Here is an 18,450-nt window from a genome sequence, read left to right as displayed (position 1 = left end):
CCGAAAACATTCGATTGCTCCCAAATCTGTGCGGTAAAATCCCGGAAAGGTCCGAAGTGGCTTAGATCCGTGGGAAACGAAACTGACGTGGTAAAGTAACGCTTCCCGCACGCTAGATGGGTGTGTAATTAGGCATTTTACGGACGGGAGCAGAAAAAAAATATTTACAATTACTTACAATAAAACTATAATTACGATTATCCTGCTCTCTATATGTTTTACGCATCGAAATACATGTTCAAATCTATAGTCTCTGTAAGACCATCGAGAATTTCACTCGCCTATTTTAAGATGCAAATCGTTTGAGGTAACCATCCGAAAATTGTATGTGTTTCCGCTAGTATCCGAAAACCGTTAATATCCATAATACCCGGCCATTATAGGGATTATCGGTAATCACCGAAATTTAGGAATTATACAGAAATAGTAAAATTGTCAGATATTATGAATCATATCTGGTATATTCCGTTAATATTGATAATAACTAAAGTTTTATAGGAATTGTGCGTACTACCTGAACATTTAGTCATTATGGTACTCCCGAATCATCCTAGACGTGGTAGTTGTTACATTTGGGATATCATTCACGTTCAAGAAGTCTACACTTAAACAAGGCTCAAATTGGAACCGGGCACATAATTACTGTCTGTAAATGCTATTGACATGATCTGCTTCTATCACAAGGGCAATTATATTGCGGAATGATCCACGTGCACGATCAACATCCGGAATAGGAACTGGAATGTGAGTACCTACTAAACATGGCAAATATTTAGTGTTGGAAGCACTGACTATTTTATTGGCTTGTTGAAGATTTTCTAACACATTACTCCTAATATCCAAAATACGTGGATTGCGGTTCTGTTGCGTTTCTGGAACATCGTTATCTTTGCCGCTATCATTATCTTCATTTTCGTAGTTACTTTCGTCATAGACGCTATTCTGCAGTAACGCGTCTAAATCTTCCTCGTTTATGATATCTGTAACACATTCGCCAGGTAGGTTTTCTGCTACAAAGCCAACTTTGGGTGCAGTGCCGAATATGGCGACATTTTTATCCCAGCGTTGAAAGTTCTGTTTCTGCATTGGCTCTCTCAACAATTCCTTGGCTTTGGCTGTGAGGAGGCTTTCCATTTACCAGCTTAAAACCTTCCCATTCTGCCGTTAAATTTTGTATTATTTGACTTACGAACTCCTTTCCATTGTCACTATAATTTAAGAAAATGCGTAAAATAAAGAACAAATTTAAAACACTTACACTTGCAATTTTAAATAATTAATTTAATGTAGGTACGTTCGGATACGCAATCGTAAAAACTAAATTAAAATTTTTTGTCATACTGTGACGCACCTGTACAATTACTCTGACTGGAGTTTACTATAGGTTTTACAGTAAGGCATTCCGCGTTTTTGACCGCTGTAGAGTTAGAGTACTCTTTTTCTTCGGTGGATGTTGGTGATAACGTCAAACATTTCTGCAACAGGGATTACATATCGCACATCTTCCATTTGTAACGGGATTTTAGGGCTGATACTGCAAGGAGCATTAATGTAATCTTAATTAATCTATTTAATTTATAAGAACACATTAATTTAATTGATAAAACAGGTCTTTTGACAAATTGCTTTACTTCTGCTAAGAGTGCGTCATATTTTTCTTGGAACAAAACATTTAGTCGTGAGTTTGTGCTTCCCCTTAGCTTCTCAATTTCTTCAATAAATTTGAATTTAATGCTATCAGCAGCTAACACAGTCATTATGACAAACAGTGGAAACACACTAACCTACCTATATTTCACGCGTGCTCAACATTCACGCTACAGAGAAATTTTATGTCCTAACTAGGAAATATGCAATATGACTAAATGATAATTCCTGTAAAATTTTTAGGTATTATCAATATTAACAGAATATCCCAGATATGAATAATATCGGACGATTTTAGTATTTATGCATTATTCCTAATGTGTTCAGTTATTATGGAACGTCACAGTCGCAGTAATTACCCATAATCCCTAAAATGTTCAGGTATTATGCATCCTAATAATTTTTGGATATTAGCGGTAAAATATGCACTGCACTCTGCATTTACTTAAGGCATTCAGCTACACTGAAAATGGAGGAATACATATTTAAGTCGTCCGCAAACAACAGGGTTTGAGATACTATTTCCAAATATTCTCGATTCGCCCTGCGGTGGTTGTTTATAAATTGAACTTGTTGACGTGAAACAGTTTCAGTTAAGCTCTAAAGAAGCCAGCAGGATAATTGGCGAAACATCAGCAGAAGATTTGTAAATAGTATTACAATAGCCTGTCGAAGTTTCTTTGAAAAATTTGGTCTTAAGTTAGAACCGTGTGGCACGCGCATATTTATTAGTTTCTTTGGAAAATCGCAATCGTAAATTTATCACTCAAAAGCTAAGGCACTAAGGAAGATATGTTGTGTCCTCGTTTCAGTTATGTTCGATGGTGAGACCATCGAAGGGGCGCCGCCATTGTGGTGCGCGGCAGCAGCCGGATATTTGGACATTGTCAAACTCTTGATCGGTCACGGTGCCAAAGTGAACGCGACTACCCGAACCAATTCGACGCCCTTAAGAGCGGCCTGCTTCGACGGCCATTTGGAGATTGTCAAGTATTTGGTACAACATGGCGCGGATATTGAGGTAAGGCACATATTAAGATAATCCGTTTGTCTGATAAGCTTTGGCGCGCCTCATCTTCGTCTTCATTTTCCTCTTAACAGAAAACTCGTGATCTGCACGTCACTGGGTTACAGGTTTAACCATTTCTCGCCATTTTTCTCAATTGTAGGCGCGTTTATTTATTATTAGTTGTTATCCTCATCTGTTCTCTGTAGATGACCGAAATATCTAAAGATTCCAACTTGTACTATTTTGAATAATCTTTGGTGTTTTCCTGGACAATGGATGCATGAGTTCTTTTTTCCATCCATGGTATTCGCAGAAGCTTTCTCCAACACCCGAATTCAAATACGGCAATATTTCTGCGGTCGACAATTTTCAACGACCATGTTTCTGCTCCATATACTTTTTCCTGTTCTGTTCTTCTATTATTAATTAATTAGAAATCGATGTTCCCGGATAACTATACAGGGTGTTCAAAACATATTTTTTTAAATATTTCATATATTTCAGTCATTATTTATTTGTTTACCTGATTTAAATACCAGCTTACTTATTTTAAATGGAGCACCCTGTATCTTGTGGCTTTTTTGAATTCCCCGCCCTTACTACGACGTTATGCGCCTCGTTTCCCCTCTATTTTTTTCATGGACGTGTCATAGTTTGTATTTGCCATTGTATTGCCAGTTTTCAACGTTTTATGATGTTTGTTTGTCGTCCGGAGCTTCACTGAATATTCTCTCTGAGTTCAAGTTAAATAATAATGAGAACAGAACGCAGCCCTGACGTATCCCTCTCTTAATCATAATTTCCTTTGAAAGCTCGTTATCGACTTTGACGGCCGCTGTTTGGCTTCGAAATAGATTCGCTATAATGCAAATGTCACTCCATCTACCTTATCTTACTCTATCGAAGGCCCTTTTCGTCCACGAAACATGGAAACACTTCTACATTAAACCATTTCGGAAAGCAAACTGTCAGTATTTTAAGTCAAAGTGTAAAGATGCCTTGGATGGTGTTTATAATGAGTATTTGTTATAATAAGTTTCCCTCTTGACAGAATTGCACTAGTCTGTACTGGGGTTCCTAAACTAATGTGTTGATTGAAACATCACAATGCGCGTGTTTTATGTCATTGTAAAATAGTTCTGCTTCGTCGTCTGGAATGGAATCAGTTTCTATTTGCATTAGAATTACACTGTCTGAAATATTTATGACGTCACCGACAATAACTCCCACTACATTCCAGTGTCGGGGGTCATCGTTACCCGAGTAATAAACGTGGTATTCATTTATTTGAGAGATACCAGAGTTAGCCCATCCCCAGAAGGACCACTTAAGTCTTTTCATTTCTCAAATAACATGGCTTTGTCTCCCTTCGAACAAACTACGCACATTATGTCATCTATGTCACTGTGATTCCCTCCTTCGGATATCTAATGCCAAGTCCATATAGGAATTGTTTTCGTGTGCCTCGGTACAGTAATGAGCATAGCTACTGCCTTACCCCATATTCTGGGTTAATCCGTGGGTATTTGATATATCTTATTCACACCGGTCCTGCATATCTACAGGAACTTTCCCTCTCAGCCATTGGGATGCTGCGTGTCGAGCTTGAGGACTCCCCACGTCGATCGTCCAGTGCGGAGTTGTAGGGACGTCCTACTTGGTTCAGAAATATCCCCCCTTGCACCGAGGCTGAACTGACCACGGGGGTAATAGTAACTCGGGAAATTTAAAAATGCAGTAATACACAGGATGTCCTATTTAAAATAAGAGTGCTGATATTTACCACAGATAAACGGAATACCCTGAGTATATGAAAAATTAAAAATTAACGAAATCTAGATGACGCTAAAGTGTCTGATAAGTACGGAATCTTTTTTTGGATACCCCATACTTGTTAACCACTTGACATTTACCCTTGCGTTGAATATTTGGTTGATTATTCTGAGCCCTTTCCCTGGTTTTTGAGCAGTTGGTATCTAATCCCAAGTTACTGCTTTCAACTTCTAGTTTCTAAAGTACGTCTTGGATGCTAGTCGTCAGTGCGATATCATCTGCGTAGCAAACCACGCACCACGCCTCTATTCTATCTTCATAATACATTAACTTCTTCAACTTACAACTGATCTATTGCTTTGAACAAATTCCTCTTCTATCTTTGAAGTTCTTGCTGGAGAAGTTTTTTACCCCTCGTATCATACCAGTTCCAGCGAAGTTTCTGAGCTTTCCGAAACTTGTCTAACTGTAGGTTCATTTCTTCTTTATATCTCAGCGTCGCTCACTCTCGCTAACATTTCTCCAAACATACTGCTGGCTTCTGTAGAGCGTTGTCAGGAACTAAAAACCGATCGGTGCTCCATCCACCTTAAATTTTTTTTAATTTTGTGCTTAATTATTTTCATCCAATTCAAGTTGTTTTTCTTTTTACTAAAGTTCCTGTTCTTGAAATACTAAGCAGATATCTTAAAATCCGAAACCTACCTGCAAATTTTAATTGAAAATCAGCTATGGGTTCCCCACTTTCTCCTGTCGAATATTTTTATAGAATATTTTAAAAAACTGGCCACTAAGAGCACAAATAAGAGAACTCTTCTCTTTCGAGATATTCGTATTAATCGAATATCAGACTTAACCTTGGGTCATTGCGTCTATAGAAAAATGACTCATACTGATCGATACATTTTTTTTTTCAAGGTTTACCGTACAGTCGCTACTTATTTCGAATAATTTATTTAAGCATTTTATACCCATAATCTTGAAAATGGTACGTGGTACATATGCCTAATGTTATATTCATACGTTTCGCATCTCTTAATGATACCTTTGTGTAAATTGTCAAATAATAGATATAGCGACTAGGAAAAGTCAATATATTCAATTTTTTTAAATATTCTCTAGAAGAGTCTGAGCTGCTTATGCCGCATTGAACTTATGGCTTTTTTGTGGAATAAATATTTTTCCAGATTCCCCAAAACATTACTCCATAAGGGATAGTAGATTGTATAATCGAGGCTGTATTTTTTAATAGAAAACAGTATGAGCTTAATTTTTCTGCCAGATAGTCAACATGAGTAGCCTATATTGGTTTTTGATCAGTAAATAATCCGAGAAATTTTGTTGCACAAAAGTTTTTTAAGGATATTTTATCAGTTTTTAATAGAATGCTGGAATTCATTATTCTATTTCTGGCGGCAAATTCCATTGCCACGGATTTATTAGTATTTTCCTTTTGCCTTAATGTCTTTGATTTTCCCAGTATAACTACATTAGAATCGTCAGCGACTGTTTTAAACTCTCAGAAGACTAACCACATGCACTTTAAAAAGCGTTGAAAACAGATAAGTTTCTTGCTCTGTGCCCCTTGTAATTAATAGTTTAGTGGACCTTTGACTGTCAATTTCTGTCAGTTGGTACATGTCAATTGAGAGGAGTTCCTCTAACGCCTTTCTTATTTTTTTTTTATTTTCCAAAATATGAAGAACAACTGCGTGAAAAGCTCGCGACATGTCAAAAATAGCTTTAAAATATGTTCTTTATTGTTTAAAGCATTACAAATATGGTGAATTGCTTAATTTAGTGGGGTTTATGTAAGCCGACCCCCGCGAAAATCATTTTGTTTGGGAATTTTTTCTGGCGACATCCTTTCGAGGTGATCATATTAAAAATAGAATTGAATTCAGATCCCCGATCATCCATTTACTTATGCTATCCTGTATTTCTTTTTCACATCTCCCCTTGCTGTCAATCTTTACTAGATCTTCCATTGACCCTCTAACACACACATATACTTTGTTTTTGCAGCGTTTACCTGTAGGAATATGAAAAATGGGATTCAAATTCTGACGGTGTTCCTTCCGGACTACTGGCCCTGTTATTTTAACGTTTTAGTGCCTTACTGTCTATTCTGTTATTTGAACTGGTGTTTCCTCCTCTCGATATGCTTTTGGAGATGGCGCGATATACATAGATAGGTCTTTCGTCTCGCAGTTATTTCTCATAGTGAGCTCTTTAAACTTTCTAGTTAATTTGGGTTTGGTTGTCTTTAATGGAATTTTAATTGTTGCTTTTATTAGAAAGTGGTCACTTCCACACTCACTGCCTCTTAACGCTCTTACATCTTGATATACTACTCTGCTGGTCTCTAAAAAAACGTTATAGTCGTTATAACTATCTTACCAAGTAAACTTTATATTTGAAGAAGCTGTGCTTTATTTTCGAATTATGGTGCGGACACAGGTCTATCAATCTGTGGCTATTTTCATTGAGGGTATCTTCTCCCAATCTTTCTGCTACTGTTACGGTTACGGTGTTTAATATCCATACGGCTATTTAAATCCCCCATAAGAATAATTTTTCTTTGATTACCGCCCGAGTTGAGAGTTTTATCTAGGATATCAGAGAAATGGCCCTTTTTAGCTACCACTGAGTAGTCATTGGTCAATTATTTACTTTTGCTTTAAATTTCCTTTTTTCCCGTACGACTATGTCCAAACTTATTTCTTCGATCTCTTTGAACACATACGTCATTTTATCTTTGGATCATCATCATATTTATTTTTGAAAACAACTAGCGAGCAAACCGATAAACATGTTCTTAAAATGTTATTTACCTCCATAACTATTTGGAGGAATACAATTATGAAATTTGAAGCAAAATAAATGTTACCGCCAGCTATTAAAAAGCATAATCCAGTGGTTCATATTTATAGAAACAAACTTTTTATCCATTCCCAGGCAATTTTTTTAGAACATTAAGGTTATTGGATTCTAACCAACATCAACCTAGATGTTTTTACACCTTGTGTGCAATTCTACACAGCAGAGGTTCTGTAATACCTATAGAAATCGCAAAATATTCAAGCGGAAACAAGAAAAAAAAACCTTAATAATCACAGTTAATAGAACAGAAGGTATATTGAAATGCCATTTTAAGTAGAAAGACAATTTTTAATAGTTCTATGGTAATTTGTAAAACAGCGCCTACATACCGTGGCCTAGACAAGGAACTATATGTTCATTTCGAGTTTGCGCATTTGCGTGGTTAATGGAAGAAACCCTTACATTTTTGAAATTTCGAAGTATCAACATCTGAAATACAAAATATCAGAAATGTTTGCATCATATTGAGTAAGTTCTTAATTTCTAGGTTGCAAATAGACACGGCCACACATGTCTCATGATAGCCTGTTTCAAAGGACACATCAAAATCGCTAGGTACCTGCTGAACCTGAAAGCCAGCGTGAATAGAAAAAGCGTGAAAGGCAACACCGCACTCCACGACTGTGCCGAATCGGGCAGTTTAGAAATTTTAAAATTGCTCATCGACCACGGAGCGACTATGGATGTGGATTCTTACGGTACGCATATGACTTATTTAGTGAAATGAAATTTCTGTCACAAACACATTTAATTTGTTCCTTTTCTTCCCGAGCTTGTCTTTTTTGGTTTTTCTCCCCTATCTTCTTTATTTATTTTTTGAACTTGAAATTGAACTTGAAAATAATTTCCACCTTTTTCATTTGGCATATTTACCTATAAATATTTGTAGGACTAACTGTTCCCGAGATATGGCCGGCATCCTTCATTATGAGCCACCTGGTACAAGAAAAGATTAATGGAGACATAAACCATATAGTGGAATTCAAGAACAAACATAGTTTACTAAATATCTAAATCTGCATTTTTAGTATTCCGGAAAATAACCTATTTCTACACAAAATTTTAAAATTAAAGTGGAAAAAATGAGTTGTTTTCGGAATTTAGGTTTAGTGTTTGGCCCTAATTTAAGATTTAAACCTGATACAAAAATGCATTTCGATTGTTTACGCAACTTGTCCAAAAATCCTGCTTGAGGTCGTTTTTCACCGCCGTGAACCAGTTTCCTACACACTACGCTAGACAAATCGGTTATCAATGGAGGACAGAAAAAGCACTCTGCTTCACTGTTTCATAATATAATTATTCTTTGGAGTCCTTGGTATCTCACTCACAGAATTCGTTTCAGAACCGATTGTTGGTATATATCGCCGCCAGTTCATAAAGCTGTTTTCTATGAGAGATCCTTTTCGTCCAACATTTACCGGTTTTATAATAGTATCCCGGAAGAATATAAAATCTTTGCAGCGGTTGCATTCAAGAGACGATCCAAAAAGTTTCTGCTCAACAAGTGACCTTCAATTACTATTGAACCAAATTATTATTATGAATCAAGTATTATCTTAGCGACTTTTCGAGTGTGGTTACTTTTTGCTGCAGATATATTGAAATTGCTAATAATTCTGTTCCTATTATCTGGGAGGCTGAGACCAAATCTTGCCATATATATCAAAATATATAGTGTATTGTTCTAGCCGTATTTTGGCAAATAAACGTACTATTTTTATTATTATTATTATATGACTTTTTTATCTTTATATAGCCAAATAAAGACTTAAAAACCCCCAGAGAAACTCGCATATCTATATCTCTACCCTAATCTAAAATATGAATAAAAAACGTAACATTAAAAAAAAGTTAGTCTAGTTATTATTCCGAATTTACCAAATTTGTTATGTAGGATGCCAAATATAATGTTAAAAAATACTTATATTGTTATTGTTAGACTAACTCGGTCACTAGTCAATTCTTGGTGGCTAATCTAATTGATGTATTTAAGTAGTAAAATGTGGAGAAACATTTAAAATAGGATTAAAACATCTATTTTCATAGAAATGGTTCATTTCTAATTACACCTTGGTAGTGTTGTGGCTGGCCAATTGATTAAATCTAATTGACCAATCAAATTCGACCAAAATGTTATAATAATATCTTTCAATTATAGTGTGTTGTCTATCATTATTTAATGATAACATATATTTTATAATAAATTACTATGTGATTGCGATGTCCAATTTCCAGAAAGGCGCAACGGCAACGTAACGCACAATATAAATATATATACATTTCATTAAATTTTTAAAATTATTTCCATCAATTCATTGGTCAATTGACACAAAATAATTGACCGGTCAATTTCATAACGCTACACCTCGGGACGTCTGTGTCATACATTGCGACATGCGTTTTTTTTTTTAACTGGAACTATAAAATAAGTCTAAGCCATCATAACTTATAAAGATTAGTAAAAACCAACGGCTTGCAAAGGGGAGTTTATTATTATTATTATTATTATTGTTATTATGTAATTTCGCACATCACTGGTTTTTGACGAATTTCTGTACAAATTATTGTTTGCAGCAGTTTAGATGGTGTTATTATTTCCTTACAATAAGTGATCCGCCCAATATTATGGATAAATTTCCCCACCTTTTGCTGCCTTACATTCTCACCTTGTATAACGAGAACGGTTTTAAAAAAGAAAGTCCTACAGAATGTCCATCTTCTATAACTTCGACATTTTAGTTAATCCAAATTAGGCATCTTCTTTTATTTCTTATTCCTTGTACCGTTCAGTTTAGTTTACATTTACTTAAAATTTGCAAAATTTGCACAAAAAAATGTTAAGCTTTAATGAAGCGATGTTTCCCTGCAAAAATAAAATTATTTTTCTATGAAGTAAGGGAACGAGATTGATATAAGAATATGATAACAAAAGTTACTTAGAATTTTGCGCAAAACCATAAAACATACTAATTATATACAATTTGTTCCATTTGAATTTGCAATATTGTCTTCTGCTTCGAGTTGAATTGGCAACGCCTCAGACGTGTTAATATTTAAAAAATATAACGCGTTATTTGGCGAAAATTGAAAAAAAAAACAAAGAAAAGAAACTGATTTACCTACCTTTCACAAAATAATGTCTGAAATGAACAAAGATGCTTTCATTCCGCCCATTATTATCAAGAAATTATAGAAAACTTCGAAGGAAATGAATTTTCGTTATGAAAAACTGAAAATCACTTTTAATAAAGAAAGACGAATTTATCTGCTAGCGACAACTATATTTGAGAGCAGTTTGACAGTCAAGAGGGGAAAATAATAATATCTATTATCAGGGCGAGACTTGGAATGGAGAATGTACCGTTGGCAAATAAACATGGCAGGATAAACAGCGCGAGGCAAACTTTCATGGAAGGATGGTCCACTGGAATAGAAGCACTTTGGGGAAAAAGTAAGACATACATACCAAAAATGGATTTGTCGGTGTGGTTTACTACGGACTAAAGACACCGCAAAGACATGAATGCTGATGTTTTTGAAGATTACTTCCAGCACATCTGATTTCTCCTGGGTCTGTTAATTGTTAATGTCTGATAATTTTAGCTGCCCCTCCAGAAAATCTGAAAAATACCCTCGTCTTCTCACTTGCTTGCTAAAAAAAATCAATTTCAGAAAGACTAGTTACTTGGTGCAAAAATTGTTGTTGCTGAAATCGCTTCAAAACGAAGTATAATGGTATGTATATCACTGCGATTTAAACCACGTAGAGTTGGTATGAGGTCAAGTAAAATCGTTTGTAGATCCACAACACCACTTTTAAAATGGGACCTTAAAAACTTCTTTCAATAAAGATTGTGAAAAATGGAGTAGGTGCGTCAAACAGAATGCGGTGGTGTGGTGGCATGGTGCTTATGATAGCATACCGAACTTATTTTCGAATAAGGATCATTCCCGATTAATCGACTAGCATCGGATTGGTTCGTTACATTGGCAAAAATCACAGTGATCGCATCCTTATAGGCAACTAAACATACAACTAATCAAATTTTTCTATTGACGGAAGCACGGACTGCGTAAAGCGCATTAAAACTGAAATATACGAGGTTTGTTCTAAAGATTTTATTTAACTATTTAGGTATAGTACGACCAAAAATATTTAAGTATTGTACGCTGCCGTAACCGCAGAACGTGATAAAACCCATCCCAACATATGTTCATATGTTTAATAGGTCTTGCCTGAGATGAACCGTAACGAATATTTGTAGAAACTTGAATTTTTTATTTCAAACGTAAATGGACCGGTTTAACATTGATTAAGCATTGATCCTACGGGTTATTTTCGAATAAGTAGAAGTGTTTATTTTAACATCAGGTGATATGTATCGTTCTTAAGAATTTAATCTAAATTACCATATGTTCGTATGGAGGTATTTGACTGTGATCCTCCGGTAAATACGTATTTATGTACCTGATTCTCGAGCTCTGACCCTGCGAGGTTGTTTTCACTAGATATTTTATTAAAAAAATACATGCTTACTGGAAGGATCACAGTTACATAATATATCAAGTATAGTAATATATACGAATTTAGATTAAACTCTTAAGAACGATTCTACTTATTTGAAAATATCCCGCAGCATTAATGCTTAATCAAATTTACCTGTACTCTATTTATCTTACAGGTAAGTTTAAAAAAAAACATGTTTATCTTGTGTGCCTGTCGATTAGCAACATTCTTCTTCTTGTATTTTTGTGTCTCCGATTTGTAAATAACAACAGTCTTTTTTAAGACTATAGATTATATTCGTGGTAGATAAAAAGACATCATAAGAATATAGATAAATATTTATTAGAATCTTACATTTAAACATTTTTTGAAGGTTTCTGTTTTTTAACACTTTGAAATATGGAGACCGTGAAATGAAGCAGATGTTCCTCTATTAGAAGAAGACATGGAAAGCAACGCAGAATTTCAAGACGAAGTGGAGATGGTAGTCGAACCTAATGACAATTTAGAAGATGAACTACCTCAGCAAATAAAAAAATGGATCCATTTGTCTTCGGATGCTAAACAAATTATTTTAAATGTTTACAATTTTATAAGAAATTCACAATGGGAAGTAGGAGCAACAATAAAAATAAGTGACATGACCAAAGTTCCGAAGTCAACTGTAAGAAAAAAAGTTGAAAATGGGATAGTCAAGAGGAAAGTGGGAGAAGTTGCTGGTACTTCGCGAGTGTTTAAAGAGCAACACGCAGAGCTACTTAGGCGTATAATCTACGACGCTTATGAAGTGAATACTGTTTTGAATCTAGGAGAACTTCATAAAAGTACTGACAGACATAAACATTCGTTGTGCCCAAGAGTCGTTGAGTACTTTTTTACCTACAATGGCTCTTTTGGAGTATTTATAGTTTTGAGGGGAATACCTGACCATTGTAACTCTTAGTAGGTCTTCAATCATATGTGAAACAAAGAACTTTAAGATTGTGATAAGCTAGTTATGAGATCCACTATCTTTGTGACGCCAAAACCTTTACTGTTGTGCAAGGGCCGCAACATTATTTTTTCTTTTCTTTTTGGTTGAATGTAGTTTACTCTTTTGTGATTTTATTTTTTATCATTAATGACAAAACGAAATATCTGAAGTTGTTTTTTTAATAGCTTCATGCTAGTTTGCAACAGTTGAAATAATAGATTCTATAGGAGCACAGCTTTTTGAATACATCAACTTACTCCATACAAGACATTTTCTGCGAGGTTTATTAGATTAGGTAATAAATTTGTTTATCTTCTCCTTCTTTTGTAAGCTTCAACTAGTTGTAGTAGTAGTAGTTGTCATCCTGGACCTGCACCCATTAGTTAAAATGCCATCGACTTCTTCAGGCGTCTGATTTATATCTATAAACAGGCTCTTGCTATTGTCGGCATCTAAAAATAACCATAAAAATGAAAATATTAGTAAATATTAAATAATTTATAGAAGAGAACTAGTGTGGTCACTAACCATCACAATTAAAATTCAGGATAATAATGGAACTACACCTTTCTTCTATTTCTATTTAAACACCCTATAAAATTTTTGAAAATTTTGACTGTTAAATAATCTAACATCGAAAAATGTATCCTAAGGAATAAATCCATTATCCATTGAGTTTTAAATTTAGGTGAGATTTTTCTTGCTCGAAAGCAGCAGTTTAGTTTAAAAAACGAATCCCAAAGTAATTATAACAATAAGAAACAAAATAATAGTTTTTTTTATCTTGTAAAGAATCCCGTACTTGATACAGAATTTCTGTAAAAGGAATTTTTGATGCCATTTGGTTAGCCAATTTTTTACGCTTCTCTAAAGTTAATGCTTTAGATTATTTTGGTTGTCTACATGCTGCCTAATTACATTCACCCGTATTATTTACAAAACTTCTGCATTTCTCCTTTTAACTCTTGACTTGAAGGCCAAGGTTAAAACTTTATCCCGTACACATCTGTTAGGCTGTTATTTATAAATTTTGCCCTTGCGTCGGTTGTTGATGAATCAAACCAACGTTTCGCCAATCAACATGTTGGTTTCTTCCGAGCTTAACTGAAACTCTTTGAAAAATTAAATTCACCCGGTACATATTGTTTTCTATATTAACTTTCATGTATGCTGGGCAAAAAGCCGTTGATTTTATTGACTTCCTGGGCCTTTAAATGGCGGAAACCCTTTTTCTTTAGGAATATAATTTACTGAATTATGGTAAACATAATATTTAATACACTACTGTCATTCGTATCGAAAATTCCTGTTCCTTTGACAAATCCGTGTTCTAGTACTATTTTCCAATTTATTTTTCCAATCTCTTAGAAGATTGCACTTTCCTTTGCAGTGCTCATATTGGTGTATCAACTTTTTTTGGGAGCAACACCATTAACTTTTTCTATAGTAATAAAAATTATATAAATTAGATATTTCTATGTTAGATTTAAAACCTTACCACGGTGATTACTAAATTAATAATAACACTAATCACTAACAAAATCTCAATGCTGGGAATGCTTCTCGCTTCCTGTCTGCATTAGCTAGTTCAGTTCACCACGTGTGTTAAAGGAATTTTTCGGTAAGTCTCAATATAGAATTTCGTAGTCTTAGATGTACAATTTTTGATAGTCATTTATTACGTACAAACAAAAGATAGTTTTTTACATGGTAATACGGGTTATCGCGTTTTGAGGTTATAATTGTGCGAAGCCATCTATTCCATTCTTTTTCCAACATTTACATATTCCTATGGTGGCATAATGATGTGATCCAATGCACCCTATATATACCATAATAAGAAACAAAATTACATATCCTTCACATTTCAGATTTGTTAGTAATTTTAAGTTATAAGCCAAAATGGACGAGAATGCAAAAAAACGGCAAGCATGGGATGAAAATGCTATGGGAAAACCGATCAATAACGTAAAATAAAAGAAAAAGGGTTGGCAATTAGCTGCCAAAACTATTTACAAAACTTCTGGATTCCCCGTACGTCGGTTGTTGATTCGAACTTGCTGACGTTTCGCCAATCATCCTGTTGGCTTCTTAAAAGCTTAGCTGAAACTGTAGAAACGTTAGCAAATTCGAATCAATAACAACCGACGCAGAAGGAATCCAGAAGTTTTGTAAATAGTATTATTGTAGACTGTGGAAGTTTCTTTGAAAAATTAGCTGCCAAAACATTTGATGTTCCAACTTTACGGAGAAGATTTGAAAAAGGTGCCTATCCAAAGGCTGAATTTGGAGGTTATAAAATAATATAACCACGTGAAATGGAAAAGATGTTAGCGATTCATATTGTGGAAATGGAAACAAAGTTTTTTGGTTTCGCTACCAACGATCTGAGAAGACTAGTTAACGGGTTAGCAAAGGTCCACAACTTACGTCATTTTAACCAGAATGAAATGGGTAAAAGGTTTTTTGACAAGAAATCTGAGAATACCTTCAAGGATCCCTGAAAATAAGTCATTTGCTCGAGGTCAGGCATTTAACAAAAATAACATCGGATTTCATTTACTACAATGGGCAATTCATCTTTGCACGAAGGAGTTTTAAAAACGACAACGCTCCCCCAGGTAGCAAAGCATTTTGCCAAGAACAGAGTAGGATGCCAGGAGAACTTTTTGCACGGCCTCGTACTAAAGAAATGTGGGTTCGATGTCAAAATACAACGAATAGAAAGAAAAATCACTTTATCTGCGAGCTTTGTTCGTAATATTATATTATCTTAGTTGATACTTTTTTTTTATCTGTTTTGTATTTTCTAAATTGTAAGTTTATGTTCAAATAAATAGAAATTCTAAAATAAATGTGGAGTGATTGATGGATCGCGAGAAAAAATTAAAATGTGAAAAATTCGTAAATTCAGAAAATAAATTCAAATATTAATGTTTATAAAGAAGTATAATGCTGCTTCTATGTAATAGATAAATTTATCGTCTCATCTGTATTCCAATTAGAAAAGTTATTTTGAATTCAAATTAAGTATGCTATAATAGGTTATTTTCCACTGTTTCTTTGGACTTTGGATGAAGTTGTTTTGTACTGGGTGATCATTTATAATGTAAATACGTAAGCTATTTGCAAGATAATTTCTACATTTACATACAGGGTGTTGCATAAATCAGACACAGATATTATATATTTTTTAAAGACCACCCTGTATATTATCCGTCCTCCAAAAATTGTTCCAATCTAATAGTTTTTGAGATATATGTACTTTTAACATAAAAGCAACGTTCAAAAATAAAATAATATTCTGGAATTTACATCTATATCTTAGGTGACTGTGAAATAGGTCGTTACCAAAAAACAAAATTTTAATTTATAATTGACAGTGGCAGTTACAGTTTTAGCAAAACTATGTTCCTTTTGTCATATTAAAATGCCTTATTCCCAAAGAAAAAATCTTATGAATTTTGGAAACGTTTATTAAACCAACTGAGAGGGGTAAATTAGCTCAATGGAAAAGGGAACGTGTAATTAAACCCCGATTGCACGTTTCAGATAAGAAAACTTTTATCGAATCCATGAAAAATTTCGACAAACATGGAGCCTAGCCAGAAAGAAGAGAACATTTCGCATAATATTATATCCTAATACCTGTATCCTAACCTGAATGCAATAGTTTTTTTTTTAATTTTGTGGAATGCTTTGTATCCTGCTTTTTTGAGAGTGGTTTGAATACTTCCGTACGATGTATATACGATGTAATAAACTCCTTTTTCAGGTTTTCCGAAATATGAGAATTTTCTTCAAATTTTAGCTATCTTCATTCTTCGTTCTGGCTAGGCTAAATGTTTGTTGAAATTTTTCATAGATTCGATGAAAGGTTTTTTTGTCTGCAACTTTCATTGTGTAGTCTTAGCTCTCTTATTTGCTTTAACAAACGTTTCCAAAATTAATTATATTCCTCTTTCAGAATAAAACATTTTATAATAAAAAGAACGTAAGTTTTGCTAAATATATCACTGTATATATAAAAATATAAAATAAAATACACACATATCAAAATATGTATTACAAATAACTAACCATTTTTTGAGCAACTTTTGTATTTGACGTTTTTTCCCAAAGGTTAAATATACAAGTTTTAAGGGGGGAGGGGGTCATTCGGTACATAGTTTTGTTAAATAATAATTATTATTACAAAGAATCATATTGTTCTTACTTCTATATTTTATTTACTTGATTTTAGAAAAATTAATATTTGGATTATCTGCCCATCTCTGTAGTTATAAGCATTCTTAATTATTATTGTACTTGTTTACCTAATAAACTACGTTTAGTAACGCCGCTGTCATATTACTTTAGTGTGATCTTAATTTAGGAATGGTTGGAGGTATATACATTAGAACCCCAAATATGGAAAACTATCACTCAAATAATTTTTCTGAACTTTTGCCCACGTTGTTTAATGATCTCTGTCATTGCAAACATACATTTTATTACTCTTTCGCATTTTAAACATTGCAAACTCGCCCGGTAACAAACGTATATTTCAGGAATGACGCCATTGTTGGCCGCCGCGGTGACCGGACACAATCATATCGTAGAATACTTAATCAAATTTCCCAATCTGGTATCGAGACGCGAGCGCATCGACGCGTTGGAACTGTTGGGTGCGACGTGCGTCGACAAGAAACGGGAAATGATCGGAGCGTTGGAACTTTGGAAACGAGCCATGTACGAAAGGTAACTACGTTAATTTTTTCTCTCAAGCACTGTCACGCACAGTTTCAACAAGAGGATAAAAACCAAAATTGATCTCGTTTTCTATAACTATCTATTTACAAAAGGTTTTCCAAAAAAATATATTTTAAGAGGCATTAAAAAATACTGGATAAACTAAGATACGACGTAAGACGCGTTTCTCAAATTGATAAACCTAATTTCATGAAGTTTTTATCGAATGGTTTTCGACTTGGTTATTACATTTTCTCTCCTGTCAGTTCTTAAATTATTAGTGGAAGGCTTTTTAAAAATCAGAAAATTACCCATCACCAAGAAAATTGAAGTTTAATGTTCATAATCATCTATTATAAATATTATACTAAATTAAATACGGGCCACACCAAGCTACGCGAAGCGGTATATTTTTTATATATTAAAAAATTACGTGCTCGTATTTGCTCATCTCATAATTACAGATTAGAGAATTTTATAACAATATTTTTATGCTTCGATAGCATAGCTGTTCCGTTTTGTCTACTATAATTATTTAGTAGATTTTCAGTAATGATTTTGTCAGTTTACAGTTACTATTTGTTGTGCTAAAGTATAAAACCATGAGTTTGAAATTTAATTACAAAGAATTTAGTAAAGTGTTGATAAATCCGGAATGCTCTTCTTTATGTTTTAAGTGAAAATTTTATTATTTTATTATTTAAATATTTATTTATTACTTATCAACAGAGGCTGCAAAACGCGAGTTTTCTAAAAGTACCGTTGCTGGCTAAAAGGAATAGTCTAAGCTGACTTGCTGTTTGTAAAGTCTTAAAAAGAAGGTAAAATATAATAAAAAGAAGGTGTGCCAGGAAAAGCATTTGGAGATTGTCTATGAGCTCAATCCTGCAAAAGTAAAAAAGTTGAGAGAAACTCACTCTTAGT

At 34.1% G+C, this 18,450-nt stretch overlaps 1 protein-coding gene across 2 annotated transcripts in view; it reads left to right on the top strand.

Moving 5' to 3' along the window:
- LOC132701520 (protein fem-1 homolog CG6966) overlaps positions 1-18,450 on the top strand; it is a 77,011-nt gene that overhangs the window by 29,934 nt on the left and 28,627 nt on the right. The window contains exons 2-5 of one of the 2 annotated variants that reach the window (XM_060669504.1): positions 499-744; positions 2,460-2,668; positions 7,800-8,010; positions 17,346-17,535. In XM_060669504.1, the coding sequence (XP_060525487.1) occupies positions 2,462-2,668; positions 7,800-8,010; positions 17,346-17,535 (608 nt within the window). In that variant the 5' untranslated portion in view covers positions 499-744; positions 2,460-2,461. The remainder of the gene's footprint in view (positions 1-498; positions 745-2,459; positions 2,669-7,799; positions 8,011-17,345; positions 17,536-18,450) is intronic. The other variant, XM_060669503.1, reaches the window with a different exon arrangement.

Source organism: Cylas formicarius, unplaced genomic scaffold (assembly GCF_029955315.1).
Source record: "Cylas formicarius isolate icCylForm1 unplaced genomic scaffold, icCylForm1.1 PGA_scaffold_4__25_contigs__length_36172078, whole genome shotgun sequence".
Classification (NCBI taxonomy): Eukaryota; Metazoa; Arthropoda; class Insecta; order Coleoptera; family Brentidae; genus Cylas; species Cylas formicarius.
Note: the sequence above shows the minus strand (reverse complement) of the source record. Positions and strands in the feature narration are given on the sequence as shown.